The sequence below is a fragment of the Aquarana catesbeiana genome, linkage group LG10 (genome assembly GCF_042186555.1).
Source record: "Aquarana catesbeiana isolate 2022-GZ linkage group LG10, ASM4218655v1, whole genome shotgun sequence".
Lineage (NCBI taxonomy): Eukaryota > Metazoa > Chordata > Amphibia > Anura > Ranidae > Aquarana > Aquarana catesbeiana.
The window spans coordinates 113,524,972-113,543,280 of NC_133333.1; the positions used below are offsets into that span (position 1 = coordinate 113,524,972).

General features: G+C 41.5%; 1 protein-coding gene across 3 annotated transcripts in view; it reads right to left on the reverse strand.

Annotated features, from left to right (window-relative positions):
* Window positions 1-18,309, reverse strand: part of ANAPC4 (anaphase promoting complex subunit 4) — a 170,924-nt gene that overhangs the window by 121,798 nt on the left and 30,817 nt on the right. For all 3 annotated transcript variants that reach the window (XM_073602472.1, XM_073602470.1, XM_073602471.1), the window contains exons 5-10: window positions 13,038-13,109; window positions 11,094-11,120; window positions 4,913-4,957; window positions 2,339-2,423; window positions 1,088-1,192; window positions 922-1,005 (exon numbers count right to left, since the gene is read on the reverse strand). In XM_073602472.1, coding sequence (XP_073458573.1) covers window positions 922-1,005; window positions 1,088-1,192; window positions 2,339-2,423; window positions 4,913-4,957; window positions 11,094-11,120; window positions 13,038-13,109 — 418 coding nt within the window. The remainder of the gene's footprint in view (window positions 1-921; window positions 1,006-1,087; window positions 1,193-2,338; window positions 2,424-4,912; window positions 4,958-11,093; window positions 11,121-13,037; window positions 13,110-18,309) is intronic.

Below are 18,309 nucleotides of genomic sequence, written 5' to 3' on the forward strand. Positions count from 1 at the left end.
CGCCGCAGGACTGCTGGAAATAATCACAGACAGATCCAGCCTTCACCCATCACGGCGAGCCGTGTCATGCTAGACCTTCAAGGACTGGGTCCCCTTTTACAGGTTCACTCTCTCGGACCTATACAGCACCCTGCCGGAAAACTCTTTGGCTGTATCAACATGACCAAGGTGCCGGGTCCCAGGGTCCAGCTCTCAAAGAGAAGCATTACAGGCAAAAACCTTGTTTCTTCTTCCACGAGGCCCGGGCACCATTGTTTGGCTTTCAAGCATTTTAGATGGATTTGTTTGTACAGCTCCTTGATCCCATCAGGGATTGCTCAGCGGAGCTCTCTTATCAACCATGACCAACACATTAGACACTGGCGAAAAAATTGAGATACTCCTGGTATGGGATGGGTTATATAGGGAGGGGCACTTCCTGTTTCCTTTTTGGTTATACCAGTGTCCATTCTCCTAAAGGTGGCCTATAACCCATATAATAATTACTATGGTGCTCTGTGTCCCGTGATGTACGATAAAGAAATTAGTTTTTCCATTGCTCAAGAAACTGCTTTGTGACCAGAGGACCCCTGCTACAACATGCTTTAAAAAACCATATCCTGAAAGTGATAGAATATTGTATTTTCAGTGAGCACCCATTGTGCAGCACTACTAAGCCAAAGAAATCTTGCATATGCAAAGAAAAAAGGTACAAAAAAAAAAACACCACCCGATGCAAAAGCTACAGTTTACCTCAAATGTCTATCAAGTTAACTGTTCTTTTAAATAACAAAACCAAATCAGAACATATCAAGCATGGCTGCAGTGTTCAAATCTGTATTTTCCTTCTAGGAAAGAAACACCTGCACTGGGGACATGCACACTTTGTTCCATTTAAAGGCAAATTCACTTTCCATTAGTTTTCACTTCAGAGTGATTTACCTGACGAAGAGTTGAAATGTGTGTAAACTTTCGTGCCATTCGGGTAACCTCAGGTAAATAGGAAGAAAGCAAGCTGGTATCCAACTGCAACATAAACAGGGTTTAAAAATTAAAACTGACATTTAGGAATTCAATGTAGTCTTTTCTAGCCATTTCTGTAGCTCACCTGAAAATATGTGATCTCAGGGGTAGTGTTTGTTGAAAGCTCAGTAACAACAGCAAGGGATTTTAAGTCACTTGACAAGCACAGACCAAGGCAAGAGCCAAACACCTGAAGTTAAAGCCATACAAATATATTTAGTGTAATGAGGACAACACAGGGAGCTAAAATTCACAAAACCACCCTCTCTCTTTCCTAATAAAGAAGACAATGCAGTTTGCATCACACACCACTGCACAGCGTGCCTTCACATCTGTTAAAGTGTGTTGATATCCATTTTGATGCATTTCAATGGAAGATAATGCCCCTACCAAAAAAAGGACAAGAGTCCTAAAGATATTTTCAGTTGGAGAACCAAACACTTTCTGCAGAATCTGGCAGTGATCTTCATGTTAATGGATGCCAGTGAAGATCTTTGGCAGATATGTCCTTGGAGAGGTGTAGTATGGTATTTATTTTATAATAAGTTTCTTATTATATTTATAAGCACCACAACAGAAATAACATTTTCAACATTAGCTGCAGTCAACAAAAGTCTAGCTTTTGAACTGTCTCCAAATACAGAGTGGACACACTCTGAGAAATCATTTCTTTTACACACCTTAAGAGAGGTCAGAGCTGTGATAAGGATACACTTATATGAACTGCAGGTAGTGTTATCAACCATCAAGCAACCTGACTGAAATAAAGCCATTTATGCTATACCCCCAATCCTCATACACTTGTTTTTCTCTGTAAGGCCCAAGAAAGAGTTCCGATTCTGAAAAATGCCACAATCCATCCAGCACTTGCTGCTGTCTTTCATCTCCAGCCGGTCTCCTGCACCAAGATCCCCTGCACTGAGGACTGTTGCTTTTAAGGGGGTTAACCTGTGAAACTAGATTTTTTAGCCAACGGTTATTTCCTCTAGGATTCAGCCAGTGCAGGGATGTTTGTCGGTACCCACCTACTACTTTTCCCCATCATAATAATAAACCTGCATACTCAAATGAACTGAAACGCACATTTACTTGAAATTAAAAGCAAGTACATTTTTTATTATTCAAGCATCTAAAAGAAATTCAAACACTTTCTAAGTTGTAAGGCATTTCCATTTATCCAACTATACATAACTCAATAGCTGGCTAGAAGATATCCCTGACTGCCAAAAAAAAACTATGAACTGGTTGGCTCTCTCTATTAAAAATGATCCCAGACACATAAAAGACAGATATTGGAGAAATAATAAACATACATAAATTACACAAAATACATTACCTCTGTAATTGTAGCAATCTTGTACATTCCATAGGCATAGACTTCAATTTGCCCCGATTCCCCTCCAAGGACCAAAGCGTTGAGTCTGTATAAAATAGTGCACAAAAGTCATCTTAAATGAGCACGCTGACAAAAAAAAAAAAAGACACCAACTTGCTAGATAACCAGAATATAAATTGACAGATGTCATTATTTCCTTTATTGCCAATGAATCGGTGACTTTAAATTAATAATAATTCATTTGCATTTTGAAACAATGAATCTATTATTTTTCTTGTGACAAAGGAACTGCTTATAGCAGAAATCACACTTTGAATGTTTATATAATGAATATAATTGTTACATGTGGTAACCAGCTACAGAGAAATTTACTTTTTGTAATAGATATTCTTTTATTGTATTTTACAATTCTGGTATTATATTTAGCAGAACTCTATAAAAGCAACAGAGCTTTATTGCATGCTGAAGGCAGAAATGATGCAGAAAGCAGGGGATCTGCACAAGAGTATAGCTGTGGCACACTTCTGGCTAATAGTATTTTGTCAGATAAAGCAATTCCCTTTTATAGCTGTACTTCAACAATATATATTGGTGACTTTGAAAACATTACATTTTAAAAGAATGTTTTCAGTATTCAGCAAATTTAGGTATTAAAAGGGCACATACATGTTTTTTTTAAGTTATGTATTAAAATAATTGATTTTATATATTAAACAGGAGGTTTCACTAAAGTAATTAGGACATTTTTATGTTTACTGAAAACTAGTAAAATCCTTTATTAATATAAGCCTTTAGAGTTTCAAATACAAGCATACGTATCAAAGGCAGGAGTATAACTGGAGTGATAAATCACCACATCTCAATAGTCTTGTATGTAAACATGTGTTTATACAGTGCACTACAGAATTATTGGTGTTTTTTTCTTTAAAACTATATTATATGATTATTCCTTATTGTTATTTTATTTTTTTCCCTTTTTGAAGATTATATTTTGGCACTGATCTTGTTCTTCCCTCGTCCCTCCTTGAGTGTCCTGGGTGAATGGTTTTTGGGTTCGGTATTGCCCCTGTAAACTGACCACCTGGATATGCTATCTGAATGTATGTGGTTGACATTGAATCCTCAGAGTATATGAAATACAAGCCAAAAGTAAGGGTTAAAAAGTGGTGATTTATTGTTCACAGTAAAGTTTAAAAACCATAACAGGTTGTATGATACCAAGCCGGTAAGCGAAGATGTAGACAGGCTAAAATCCACATGGTACGTTTGGCAGGGGAATGGAAGGAGTCCCCCATGGTGTGCAGCAAACAGCCCCTGGGACAGAGCCACAGATGGTCGGGAGCTGAGCCAGAGTCTGTCAGTACACCCGTGTGACGTCAAAGAGACACAGAGGCAGAAGTGCAGGACTGAAGATGATTGCCAATCAAACCAGCATTGAGCGCTTCCCCTACAGCTCGGCTCTCGAGCGTCTGCAGCTCCTTCCCAGCGGCTGTTTGCTACACACCACGGGGGACTCCTTCCATTCCCCTGCCCACCGGACCCAGTGGATATTAGCCCATCTACCCACACCGGCTTGGTATCCTAAAACCTGTTATGGTTTTTAAACTTTACTGTGAACAATAAATCACCACTTTTAAGCCCTTATTTTTGGCTTGTATTTCATATACTCTGAGAATTCAATGTCAACCACATCTATCCAGATAGCGCAGTCTGTTTTCTTGTTTGTATTCCTAGTCACTGTGTGTACTATTCCCGACAGCTGCATCAGATTGGCCCTTGGGCAGTGGACAGTGTGATTAACCATGGGGCTCCGCACTTGGGACATTTTATGGTTTCTGACCACCTGGATAAACTTTCTCTTTCTTGGGTAAACTTTCAATATTTATAAATACTTTGGATAAAGGGTAGCTTTATATTTATAATGGTGTGGTATATCATAACTGCTGGATATATTGTGTTTCACAAGCTGACATTATTATTATTTTTTATGGTTTATAAGTCTTATGTATCACTACTATTTTTTCATTTTTGGTTTCAGCACACCCCTCTCCTGAAGAAGCTTACTGTGAAACACGTTTAGATCTTTTTACTCCTCTATAGCCAACGTCCTTACTCATTATGTAACAAACACTGTATATGTCAATTTTGATAATGATAGCTTTTACTAGATTGGCTCTCAGTTTGGACAAATGTAACTTATGCTATATTGTGGATGGGTCTATACATAGGGTTTGTGTTGTGATGAAGTAGATGATATATATTGTTATTACTGTTTGTTATCTTCCTTTCTTTTAAGGACTCCTGATGTATATCTTTGAGTTAGAATAATAAACATGAGATTTTAACAGCTATACACATGTGCTGAATCTTTGAGAGATTACACACCTTAAAAATGTAACCAAAATTTCAAATAAAATTGAACATTTATTTTTATGTTTGGGTAAAATCATTTATGTTTGGGTAAACTGTAAGAAAAGTTGCGTTTAAAATCATTTGTCTTAATTTTATATATTTACTGTACACACATGGCATAAGTATATGCAGTAAATAGTATATTTTATCTAAAACACTTACTTAACATCTCCCAAAAGCTTCAGTATTTCATCAGATTTTTCTTCACTAAAATATAAAATTGTTTAGATTTATTTGGAATAAAGCAATCTAGTATGTATATTTTATTTACACATACATTCATACATCACAAAGTAACAAAGTGTTGGCACATATATAAATAGTTTCCACAAGGTATATTTTGCACTTGCTATTCAGTAAATGGGCAATAATCCCTTATACTCAGGAATTGGGCAGATCTGCAGTTGATTTCAGGTTTGGATATTTCCAGCTGTTCAACCCAGATCTGGGGGAGGATGGTGGTTGTGGTGGACGGGTTGGGGGATGGTATATTCACAAAGTCTGTCCTTAGCCCCCTTCATTCCATAACCCCCCTTTACAGCACAGCCCCCCCTTTATTTCAGTGTCCACAGTCCCACTTTACATCACAGTTGCCCATTTAACCACTTCAGCCCCGGAAGGATTTACCCCCTTCCTGACCAGAGCACTTTTTACAATTTGGCACTGCGTCGCTTTAACTGCTAATTGCGCGGTCATGCAATGCTGTACCCAAACGAAATTTGCGTCCTTTTCTTCCCACAAATAGAGCTTTCTTTTGAGGGTATTTGATCACCTCTGCGGTTTTTATTTTTTGCGCTATACACGGAAAAAGACCGAAAATTTTGAAAAAAAATGATATTTTCTACTTTTTGTTCTAAAAAAAATCCAATAAACTCAATTTTAGTCATACATTTAGGCCAAAATGTATTCGGCCACATGTCTTTGGTAAAAAAAATGTCAATAAGTGTATATTTATTGGTTTGCGCAAAAGTTATAGCGCCTACAAACTAGGGTACATTTTCTGGAATTTACACAGCCTTTAATTTATGACTGCCTATGTCGTTTCTTGAGGTGCTAAAATGGCAGGGCAGTACAAAACCTCCCCAAATTACCCCATTTTGGAAAGTAGACACCCCAAGGAAATTGCTGAGAGGCATGTTGAGCCCATTGAATAGTAATTTTTTTTGTCCCAAGTGATTGAATAATGACAAAAAAAAAAAAAAAATTACAAAAAGTTGTCACTAAATGATATATTGCTCACACAGGCCATGGGCATATGTGGAATTGCACCCCAAAATACATTAAGCTGCTTCTCCTGAGTATGGGGATACCACATGTGTGGGACTTTCTATCACAGTTTTGAAGGCCATAAAATGCCCAGATGGCATAAAACCCCCCCAAATGACCCCATTTTGGAAAGTAGACACCCCAAGCTATTTGCTTTGAGGCATGTTGAGTCCATGGAATATTTTATATTTTGACACAAGTTGCAGGTAAGTGACAAAGTTTTTTTTTTTTTTTTTTTTTTGCACAAAGTTGTCACTAAATGATATATTGCTCACACAGGCCTTGGGCATATGTGGAATTGCACCCCAAAATACATTTAGCTGCTTCTCCTGAGTATGGGGATACCACATGTGTGGGACTTTCTAGGAGCCTTGCCGCGTACGGGGCCCCGAAAACCAATCACCGCCTTCAGGATTTCTAAGGGTGTACATTTTTGATTTCACTCTTCACTGCCTATCACAGTTTCGGAGGCCATGGAATGCCCAGGTGGCACAACCCCCCCAAATGACCCCATTTTGGAAAGTAGACACCCCAAGCTATTTGCTGAGAGGCATGGTGAGTATTTTGCAGCTGTCATTTGTTTTTGAAAATGAAGAAAGACAAGAAAAAAAAATGTTTTTTTTCTTTTTTCAATTTTCAAAACTTTGTGACAAAAAGTGAGGTCTGCAAAATACTCACTATACCGCTCAGCAAATAGCTTGGGGTGTCTACTTTCCAAAATGGGGTCATTTGGGGGGGTTTTTTGCCACCTGGGCATTCCAATGGCCTCCGAAACTGTGATAGGCAGTGAAGAGTGAAATCAAAAATTTACGCCCTTAGAAAGCCTGAAGGCAGTGCTTGGTTTTCGGGGTCCCGTACGCGTCTAGGCTCCCAAAAAGTCTCACACATGTGGTATCCCCGTACTCAGGAGAGGCAACAGAATGTATTTTGGGGTGTAATTTCACATATTTCCATGGCATGTTTGAGCAATATATCATTTAGTGACAACTTTGTGCAAAAAAAAAAAAAAAAAAAATTGTCTCTTTCCCGCAACTTGTGTCACAATATAAAATATTCCATGGACTCGACATGCCTCTCAGCAAATAGCTTGGGGTGTCTACTTTCCAAAATGGGGTCATTTGGGGGGGTTTTGAACTGTCCTGGCATTTTATGCACAACATTTAGAAGCTTATGTCACACATCACCCACTCTTCTAACCACTTGAAGACAAAGCCCTTTCTGACACTTTTTGATTACATGAAAAAAATATTTTTTTTTGCAAGAAAATTACTTTGAACCCCCACACATTATATATTTTTTTAAAGCAAATGCCCTACAGATTAAAATGGTGGGTGTTTCATTTTTTTTTTCACACTGTATTTGCGCAGCGATTTTTCAAACGCATTTTTTGGGGGAAAAACACACTTTTTTAAATTTTAATGCACTAAAACACACTATATTGCCCAAATGTTTGATGAAATAAAAAAGATGATCTTAGGCCAAGTACATGGATACCAAACATGACATGCTTTAAAATTGCGCACAAACGTGCAGTGGCGACAAACTAAATACATTTTTAAAAGCCTTTACAGGTTACCACTTTAGATTTACAGAGGAGGTCTACTGCTAAAATTACTGCCCTCGATCTGACCTTCGTGGTGATACCTCACATGCATGATGCAATTGCTGTTTACATTTGACGCCAGACCGACGCGTTCGCCTTAGCGCAAGAGCAGGGGGGACAGGGGTGCTTTTTTTTTCTTTATTATTTTTTTGCTTTTTTATCTTATTTTTAAACTGTTCCTTTCATTTTTTTTTTTAAATCATTTTTATTGTTATCTCAGGGAATGTAAATATCCCCTATGATAGCAATAGGTAGTGACAGGTACTCTTTTTTGAAAAAATTGGGGTCTATTAGACCCTAGATCTCTCCTCTGCCCTCAAAGCATCTGACCACACCAAGATCGGTGTGATAAAATGCTTTCCCAATTTCCCAATGGCGCTGTTTACATCCGGCGAAATCTAAGTCATAAAATGCTCGTAGCTTCCGGTTTCTTAGGCCATAGAGATGTTTGGAGCCACTCTGGTCTCTGATCAGCTCTATGGTCAGCTGGCTGAATCACCAGCTGCATTCTCAGGTTCCCTGTTGAGACAGGAGAGCCAGAGAAAAACACGGAAGACGGTGGGGGGGGCATTCCCTCCCACTGCTTGTAAAAGCAGTCTAGAGGCTAATTAGCCGCTAAGATTGCTTTTACATGAAAGCCGACCGCTGGCTGAAAAGAATGATACCAAGATGATACCTAAACCTGCAGGCATCATTCTGGTATAACCACTCAAAGTCGTGAATGGCGTACCTGAAGACAAAAAAATGGTTAACAATAAAGCACAGTAAACGGTAAAGTGGGCTGATCCCGCTAACACTGCATTTTTGGGAACCCTAAACTGCTGGGGACACTAGTATAGATCTGATCAGATATTGATCCGTTCAGATACTATACCACTAAGGGAGGTGTACGGTGCGTGCGTTGGTGTTAGCGGTACTGGCACTAACTGACGCTGCCTGGGGCTGGTGCTTGCCAGTTCAACAAAACGCTACCAAAAAAACTGTTAGCGATCGCAGGGATCAGGCCTGACTCTGCGAAAGCTACAGTTATGTGTTTAGTGTTTTGTAAGTGACAGTGATCGATCGATACTGCACTTGGGTGGGCTGGGCTGGGCTGGGCTGGGCCGGGCGGAGGGGCAAAACGCAGGTGCTAGCAGGTATCTGGGCTGATCCCGCTAACACTGCGTTTTTGGGAACCCTAAACTGCTGGGGACGCCAGTATAGATCTGATTGGATCAGATATTGATCCGTTCAGATACTATACCACTAAGGGAGGTGTACGGTGCGTGCGTGGTTGTTAGCGGTACTGGCGCTAATCTGACGCTGCCTGGGGCTGGTACTTGCCAGTTCACCAAAACGCTACCAAAAAAACTGTTAGCGATCGCAGGGATCAGGCCTGACTCTGCGAACGCTGCAGTTATGCGTTTAGTGTTTTGTAAGTGACAGTGATCGATCGATACTGCACTTGGGTGGGCTGGGCTGGGCCAGGCGGAGAGGCAAAACGCAGGTGCTAGCAGGTATCTGGGCTGATCCCGCTAACACTGCGTTTTTGGGAACCCTAAACTGCTGGGGACGCTAGCATAGATCTGATCGGATCAGATATTGATCCGTTCAGATATTATACCACTAAGGGAGGCGTATGCTGCGTGCGTGGGTGTTAGCGGTACTGGCGCTAATCTGACACTGCCTGGGGCGACGCATATCACCACCGGACGATCAGGGGGCTAAACCTTTATTTGGTAATAAACGGCGGGTGCCCTGACACTATAAAAAATAAACTAACTAACCAGCGTCACCCGTAACGGTTATACGGTGATCAGTGGTGAAAGGGTTAACTAGGGGGCAATCAAGGGGTTAAAACCTTTATTAGATAGTATATGGGGGTCCCTGTCGCTATAAAACGCTGACGGCGAACCTAAATATTTACGTCCCTAACTAGCGGAACCAGTGACACTAATACAGCGATCAGAAAAATGATCGCTTAGTGACACTGGCGACAGGGGGTGATCAAGGGGTTAAAACTTTATTAGGGGGGGTTAGGGGGGTACCCTAGACCTACAGGGGGCTAACACTAACTGCCACAAACTGACACCATGCAGTAATCAGAAAAAAAAAAAAAAAAAACACTGCTTGGTGTCAGTGTGACAGGGAGGGGTGACTGGGGGGGATCGGGGTGCGATCGGGGGGGGATCGGGGGTGTAAAGTATGCCTGGCATGTTCTACTGTGTGTGTGTGTGTGTGTGTGTGTATGTGTTGTGCACTCACATGTCTTCTCTCCTCAGCGCCGGAACGGAAACTGCCGAGCCGAGGAGAGATGACATCACATCCTCTGCCTCTGTGTACTATACAGAGGCAGGGGGTGTTTCTCATTGGCTGGGAGCGATCGCGAGGGGGGGGGGCACGATCGGATGGCCTCCCCTTCATCTCTAAATGCTCCCAGACAAATGCCGACCGCCGCTGGCACCGGGGGGGGGGTCCGCTCGGACCCCCCGCCCGCGGGAAGGCAATCACTAACCAGGTACTTGATTTTGCCTGCCCGTGCCATTCTGCTCACGTATATATGCGTGAGGCGGAGTGGTTAAAGCAGTCTCACAGTGTCCTCAGTTCCCCTTCACATCACAGCAACCCTTTACAGTGCAGTCCCCTTTAAATTAATGTAACAGGGACTGCTCTGTAAAGGGGTGCTGTGATGTAAAGGGGACTGCAATTTAAAGGGGGCACTGTAATGTAAAGGGGGGCTGTGATGTAAAGGGGACTGCACTGTAATGTAAAGGGGGTCTGTGATGTAGAGGGGACTAAACTGTAATGTAAAGGGGGTCCGTGATATAACGGGAACTGCACTGTAAAGTAGTCCCCTTCATATTACAGTGTGCCCTTTACATCACAGCACCTCTGCAGTCTGCCCCCTCCCCTCCTTTCCTCTCTAACATTAATCTCTGCCTCCCCTGCTCAGGACTCCTGCCTGCAGGGCAGAGGCTGTTAACAGTCCATGTGTCCTCTCCCAGCTCCTCCGTCCGCCAGCCCAGCCGACAATGTCATCCTTTCAGCAGGGCAGGGGGCGAGAGGAGCTCTCCTTTCTGATCTGCAGCTCCTCCTACCCCCTGCCCTGCTGATAGGATGACATTTGTTGGACGGGCAGAGGAGCCAGGAGAGGGCACACTGGTATGGCCGTAGAGCAGGATATGAGCAACGACCACGGTCTGTGCTAGTCCTGTGCAGACTGCGTCGCTGCTCATCTCCTGCTGTGCGGCCCGGTCAGCCACATGCCATGGACCGGAACCGATCCAGGGCCTGGGGACCCCTGCATTAGAGTCTTTCCCTAACATGGGAACTAGGATGTATGTTCATGGCTGTATGCAAGATCATAACAATGAAGGATTGTATAAAAGCTTCTCTGTGTAACAGATGAAAAATAACTTTACTTAATGAAGATATATCACATACCATGTTAAGAACCATCATACAAAACTAGAAAAAAAAAACAAAAAAACTTACCTAAAGATTTTTGCAGTGGCATTGTAACTAGAAAACAACAAAAAAAGACCATAAGTACATAATACAAAGGGCCAGTAATACTTCTAGTACACATAAAGCTACATCATTTCTGCACACTCTATTCTCTTCGCTTGGCCTTGATCCTAGTATAATGTCTTACTAACAACAAACTGACAGCGGCAGCAGAAAACAAAGAGTATACCCTTCAAGATGAGTAAATATGATGACTAACAATCCTTTTCAGGGTCTCAGCTTATAGCCCAACCCTAGCCAAGTTTACTTTTTTTTAACTTCTGCACAAATGGAGAATGTCTAGATTTTTATTGATGTGCATCCCTGTTGAGGACAGATTTTCTGTTGACAGTGTCACAAACACAAGGAGTTATTTAGTAGAATTGAGAGGAACTGGAATATCTGTAAGGATTTTTTATTGCCCTTTTATTTCCTGTCATGGTGTGGTTGTCCTGCTTAGAAAGTAAGAATAAATTTCCTCAAAGATGACACAAACTGGCATAAAAACTTCATACATTCTAATACCCAAAAAAGAAAGGTTTTGGCTGGAATCGAGTTTTAATGCAAAATTCCAGGTTTGTTTAAAAAATAAAAATTCAAAATATACTGTAATTCACATCCCAAAATAATTTTTGTCCAAAAGCCTTACCTTTTTTTTGTTATGCAGTCAGCACATAAAGAGTAAAGAACATGACAAATACAGTATATGTTTATTGTTACTGTGTTTAAATGTACGAAGCTGCCCTATGCTCACAGCATGCTGGAGCGCTGAACTGCTGCTCGCACACATAGCACAGCAGACAGGGTCTCCATCAGTCCCTTTCACAGCACTTTAATCAGCAACGCTCACGCATCTCCAATGGTCCGACACACCCCCTCTACATTACAATCAACAATACACTTCCTGAGTTAAAGTGTTACTAAACCCACAACAGTAAAATTAGTGTGTATATGCAGTAAAGCAGGCTTGTTATCTAAATCTAAAGGGGTTAAAGAGGTTGTAAACCTCCAAAAAAAAAAAAAAAAAAAAATCAAAAAACCTGCAAGACAAAGGCATAATGAGCTAGTATGCATTGCATACTAGCTCATTATGAAATACTTACCTTAGAACAATGTTCCTTCAGTGCCCAAGGGCCAATGATGTCGGTGGCACCGTATATAGCAAATGTCTCCTAAACGGTGCAAGTTTAGGAGATATTTACAGTACCTACAGGTAAGCCTTATTATAGGCTTACCTGTAGGTACAATTAAAGAGGCAGATTTACTTCCTCTTTAATCCTGCGTATTGTGTAAAAAGGTTGTTGTTTGATCCTGTCTTCTCTGATCCTCTTTTTTTACTGTCCCCACCCAATCCATCTGCTGATAGAACAGAGCCTTGGGGACACTCTGCACATGATCAGTTTGGTGTGTACTGCTAGAAAGGTTTATTTTTTTTGGGGGGGGGAGGGTACATGTGATCGCTCGCCAGACAGAGGGTCTGGAGTTATGCAGCCTCATAGGACAGTTAGAGGAGAATGAAAAAACTCCTCCTACAAGCTTTAACCAGTGCTCGGCCTGACACTGATGGAAGCCACAAGACTGCTATATACTGCTGATGAGAAAGGGTATTTATCAGTATATATTTATTAAAATAATTGCATTTCCATGTTCTGTGTACTGTGAGAGACCAGATGTAGTGAATGCAGGGTCCTGGGTTTAGTAACACTTTAACCAAAATGCTATGTATGGATTATGTTGGACTGATGTGCTCTGTGTGCTGAAAATATCATGATCATCCCAATTAAAAAAATAAAAATATCCAAAACAATCCAAATACAAAAATGTGCTTGGCACAACATTTTATCCGCATTAGAATATTATATTTTTGTAAATGTTTAAATAACTCTTTATTACATTTCCACATTTACATTTGAATAAATAAAATGGGCTTACTTTTTTGGCAGTGCTGGTAACTTTGGTAGAATGTTAGATTCATTTTCTGCCTTATAAAATGATGTTAAGACGCTACAAATAGAAAAAGAGAATATCAGGCATATCATTTATAACCAACTAAGAGAAAAAGAAAGAGTTTTAATCCCTTGTTTACGAAAGGCCCAAAAAAATCCTAATGCCTGAAAACAGTTTTGCAGCTTTAGCATGTGTTAATAAAACTGTACATATATTTTCAACTACTTAGTATATCCTGGTGAACTATACCTTGTTTTTTTTAGGACAAATTAGTCTTCATTTGGCGTTGGAGATTTTTTTCAATTATCAAAAGATAAAATATAACCCAAAATAGTAAAAAATACAGTTATATTGTGAAATTTAACTATACTGTATACTTCTTGCCATTAATAAAACCCACCACCAAAGAATAACCCCAAATACATTTTCCCACTCCTGATGAAAACAGGGATACCACATATGTGTATATTACTTACCATTTGTAGTAGGGCCCAGAAGCAATAGTGGCGCATTTTGCATTTTTTCTAAAATACACTGACCCTGACTTTGACTCTAACCTAGATTAAACCCTGATCAAGCCATTTTATCTTTATTTTATATGTTTATCCTCTAGCTTGGAGAAAAACATACAATGTATCTTTTTCTCCATTCAAGAGGAAAAAAAAAAGAGAGAGAGAAAGTACTGAAGTGGGCTGTCCAGTTGCTGATCAATGCGATAGCCAAATCACAGCGATCAAGTGGTCAAGAGTCATTCTCCCAGAATGGTCATTGGCAAATGAAAGACAACCCACTTTGATGAGGCTACATATACGCATACACTCAACAGAATCCTATCCTTGGCTAAAATCAGTGTCTTTGGATACTAGGTGTAATAAGGTTTGTTCCGTGTAATTAGAAACTGCAGAGATTCTTCTGTGGTTCACGTGGTGAGACTTTGAAGGAAAGCTATGTGTTCTTGGTGGGTTCCACTATTAAAGCCACCCTGTTTCTTTTCCCTGCATGGGCAAAGAGCAGGTTCCTTTTAAAAGCAAAGAAATAGGAAAGCAGTAGGTAATGTAAGGTTACTGCATTTTGTTAATGGTTTTAAACATTTTACTACCACTACCATAACTATTCCAGCTGGGCTATGGAAGAAAATAATAGGATTTTTGTAACAGCTTACCTGTAAAATGCTTTTCTTGGAGTACATCATGGGACACAGAGCCTTAAGTAATTACTTAATGGGTTATAGGCCACCTTCAGGTGATAGACACTGGTTGTACCCAATCCAGGAAGTTCACTCCCTATATAACCCCTCCTTCTTCCAGGACCACATCAGTTTTTGTAGCAAAGCAATATAATAATAATTTATAATATAGGAACTCTGTGTCCCATGATGTACTCCAAGAAAAGGATTTTACAGGTAAGCTGTTATAAAAATCCTATTTTATTTATCGTACATCATGGGACACAGAGCCTTAATTACTTACTTAATGGGACATCCCATAGCAATGCTACTTGAGGGGAGGGAGACACAACCCGGAGGGTACCCTCAGACTTGAGGACCTATACTGCTGCCTGCAGCACACTGCGCCCAAAGGCGATATCCTCATACCCCCTTACATCCAGCTGATAAAATTTTGTGAATGTATGCCTGAAGACCAAATTGCGGCCTTACAGATCTGAGCCATGGAGGCCTGATGGCGCACTGCCCAAGAAGCACTAACCACCCTGGTAGAGTGCGACTTAACTTCAAAAGGGGAAATCTTAACTCTTAAATCATAAATTGGAATTATCACTTGCCGAATCCACTTAGTGACAGTGGATTTTGACACTGCCTGTCCTTTCTTAGGACCTTCTGGCAGAATAAATAAGACATCAGTCTTACGAATCTGAGCAGTTGCCTTTAAATAGATTTTCACTGCTCTCACCACATCAAGACAATGTAGTGACTTTTATTCCCTGGAACATGGTTTTGGAAAAAACGATGGCAGGGCAAATCTGGTTCAGGTGAAAACCTGAAACTACTTTTGGCAAAAAGTCTGGACGAGGGCGCAACACCACTCTGCCCTCATGAAAAATCAAATATGGCTCTTTACAAGAAAGAGCAGCCAATTCTGAAACCCTCCTTGCTGAGGATATAGCAACCAAAAATACCAACTTCCTTGTCAAAAGGACTAAGGGAATATGTTGTATCAGTTCAAATGGCTGTTTTTGTAACACAGACAAAACTAAGTTCAAGTCCCAAGGGTTCAAAGGAGGTTTGACGGGCAGATTAAGCCGCGTTACCCCTTGTATAAAACCCCGGACTAAAGAATGTGTAGCAAGTGGTCATTGAAATAAGACCGATAAAGCTGAGACTTGGCCTTTAATAGTACTCAAGGCCAATTTCATTTCTACCCCTAATTGTAGAAAGGCAAGAATTCTGCCTATGATATATCTCTGAGGGTGCCAACCCTTGGATTCACACCAGGAAACATAAGCCCTCCAGACCCTATAATATATAGTTCTGGAAGCTGGCTTCCTTGCATTATTCAGGGTAGAGATAACTGACCCGGAAAGCCCACGTTTCTTTAGAATGTGGGTTTCAATAGCCAAGTTGTTACATTTAGAGACCGTAAGTAAGGATGGAATATTGGTCCCTGTGAGAGCAGATCTGGCTGTAGTGGGAGGGACCATGGGCCCTCCACTGCCATCTTTACGATTTCTGCAAACCATGACCTTCTGGGCCATGCTGGTGTTACCAGAATTACTGGCTTTCTTTCCAGCTTGATCCTGCAAAGAAGTCGAGGCAGCAACTGAATAGGAGGGAATGCATAGATCAGTGAGAACTGATCCCACAGGGTCAACGCATCTGTTCTGCATGCGAATGGATCCCTTGTTCTGGCCACAAAGTTGACTAACTTCATGTTGAACCTGGACGCTAGAAGATCTACGTCCGGAGTCCCCCACCTTTGGCAAACAGCCCGAAATATGTCGGGGTGAAGAGACCATTCCCCTGGAATAACTGCTGGCGACTCAAGTAGTCCACCTGCCAACTCTCTACTCCCGGAATGAAGACTGCCGATAGGCACGGAACATTCCTTTCTGCCCAAGTTAGAATATGGTTCACCTCTCTCTGCGCTGAGAGACTTTTGGTGCCCCCTTGGTGATTGATATAGGCCATAGCTGTGGCATTGTCGGATTGAATCCTGACAGGACAATCCCATAACCTAAAAGTCCAGGCCTTTAGAGCCAGATGCACTGCCCAAATCTCTAGGATGTTGATGGGCAAGGTTCTTTCGGTTCTTGACCGCTGTCCCTGGACAGTTATCTTTTCTTGTACTGCTACCCAGCCTGAAAGGCTGGCATCCGTCGTTACCACTTTCCAGATGACTGGTCTGAAGGATTTCCCTTTCAGCAGATTCTGGGTTAGTAACCACCAAGTGAGGCTTTGGGCCACTCTTGGGGACAGCCACATTGGCAAGTCTAAAGCTTGAATTGTTTTGTTTCAAATTGACAGGATACTGTTTTGCAACAGCCTTGAATGGAACTGGGGATAGGGAACTGCTTCAAATGAAGCCACCATGGTTCCTAGCAACCTCATGCAAAGGCGAATAGAAGGATCGCCTTTTGACCTTACCATCCGTACCAGCTCTCATATGGAGCTGATTTTTGCCTGAGGCAAGAACACCTTTTCCTGGGCTGTGTCTATGATCAGACCCAAGTACTCCAGCCTTTTTAGCGGTATTAAGGAAGATTTCTCTAGGTTGAGAATCCAACCCAAACTTTACATATAGTTGGTTGTAGTGCGTATGCTTTGCTCCAAACGAGCCATCAACTGATCTATTAGTAATAGATCATCTAGGTACGCTATGACTGATATGCCCTGTGCCCTTAACCTGGCTATAAGTGGGGCCAGCACTTTTGTGAACACCCGGGGTGTTGTAGCTAGCCCGAAGGGCAAGGCTACAAACTGGAAGTGCTGCTGTTCTAACTCAAACCGCAGAAAATTTTGGTGAGCGGGAAATATAGGGACATGCAGATATGCATCCCTGATGTCGAAGGATGCCTCCTAGAAGGATAGAAACTACTGACCTGATTGTCTCCATGCGAAAGGAGCGGATCTTCAGGAACCGATTTAGATTTTTTAGCTCTAGAATGGGTCTGACATCCCCATTTGGTTTTGGTACCATAAAAAGATTTGAATAAAACCCCAGACCTTGCTCTTTTGTGGGGATCTGTATGCTCACCCCTTGAGATATTAATCGGTCTAGTGTCCGAAATAGAGATGGTCTTTTCTCTGAATCTTTGGGAACGCTGGACCTCAGGAAGCGAGACGGTGGAAAGTCCCGAAATTCTAGCTTGTACCCCAGTGTTACCGTGGAGATTACCCATCTGTCCTGAATTTCTTCTTTCCAGACTTCTGAAAACTGCAGAAGTCTTCCCCCCACCTTGGTGAGGGAGGTTGCCTCTTCATGATGAGGCTTTAGGATTCTGCTTTGCAAGTTTCCGACCCCAGGACTTCTTTTGAGCCTCAGTCTGACCCTGAGGATTTCCTCTAGAGTCTGACGGCAGAGGCCGTCGCCACTGCCTAGAGCAGTTTAAATGAAGGGCGTTTATACTTTCTTTTGACTGGCAAAAGAGTACTTTTCCCACTAGAAATTGTTTGGATATATTTGTCCAAGTCTTCTCCAAATAGTCGCTCCCTATGAAGCGAAGCCAGTTAGGAGGTTTTTGGTGCTTCAGCTGACCAATTTTTTAACCACAGGATTCTACGTATATGCACAAGCATAAGGCAGGACGCCTGGTGAGTAGAATCTTTAATGGCATCTATGGCAAAGCATAATGCTTTTGGTAGTTCAGCCAATTCCCGAGCTTGTTGTGCAGGAATCTCTCTAAGGACCTGTTTAAATTGGTCCTTTAGTGATTGACAGGCGCCTATTGCAGTGACTGCAGGCTGAGTAATGGCACATGCCAAGGAAAAAGACGATTTTAACCTTTTATCTGTTGGATCCTTAAGCATTTGTGCATTGTCTACAGGACAGGTTAGGCCTTTATTCACACTGGAAATCGCAGCATCAACTGCTGGTATTTTCCATTTTTTGGAGAATTTCTCCTCAAGGGGATAGAGAATTAAAAATCTCTTAGGAGGGAGAAAATGCTTATCCGGGTGATCCCATTCAGCAAAAATAAGCTGTTCTAGTAATGCATGTGCAGGAAATGCATGCCAGGGCTGAGAAAGTTTAAAGGAACCCAAGGAAGAAACCGAGCTTTCAGGAGACTACGTTAGGGGCAG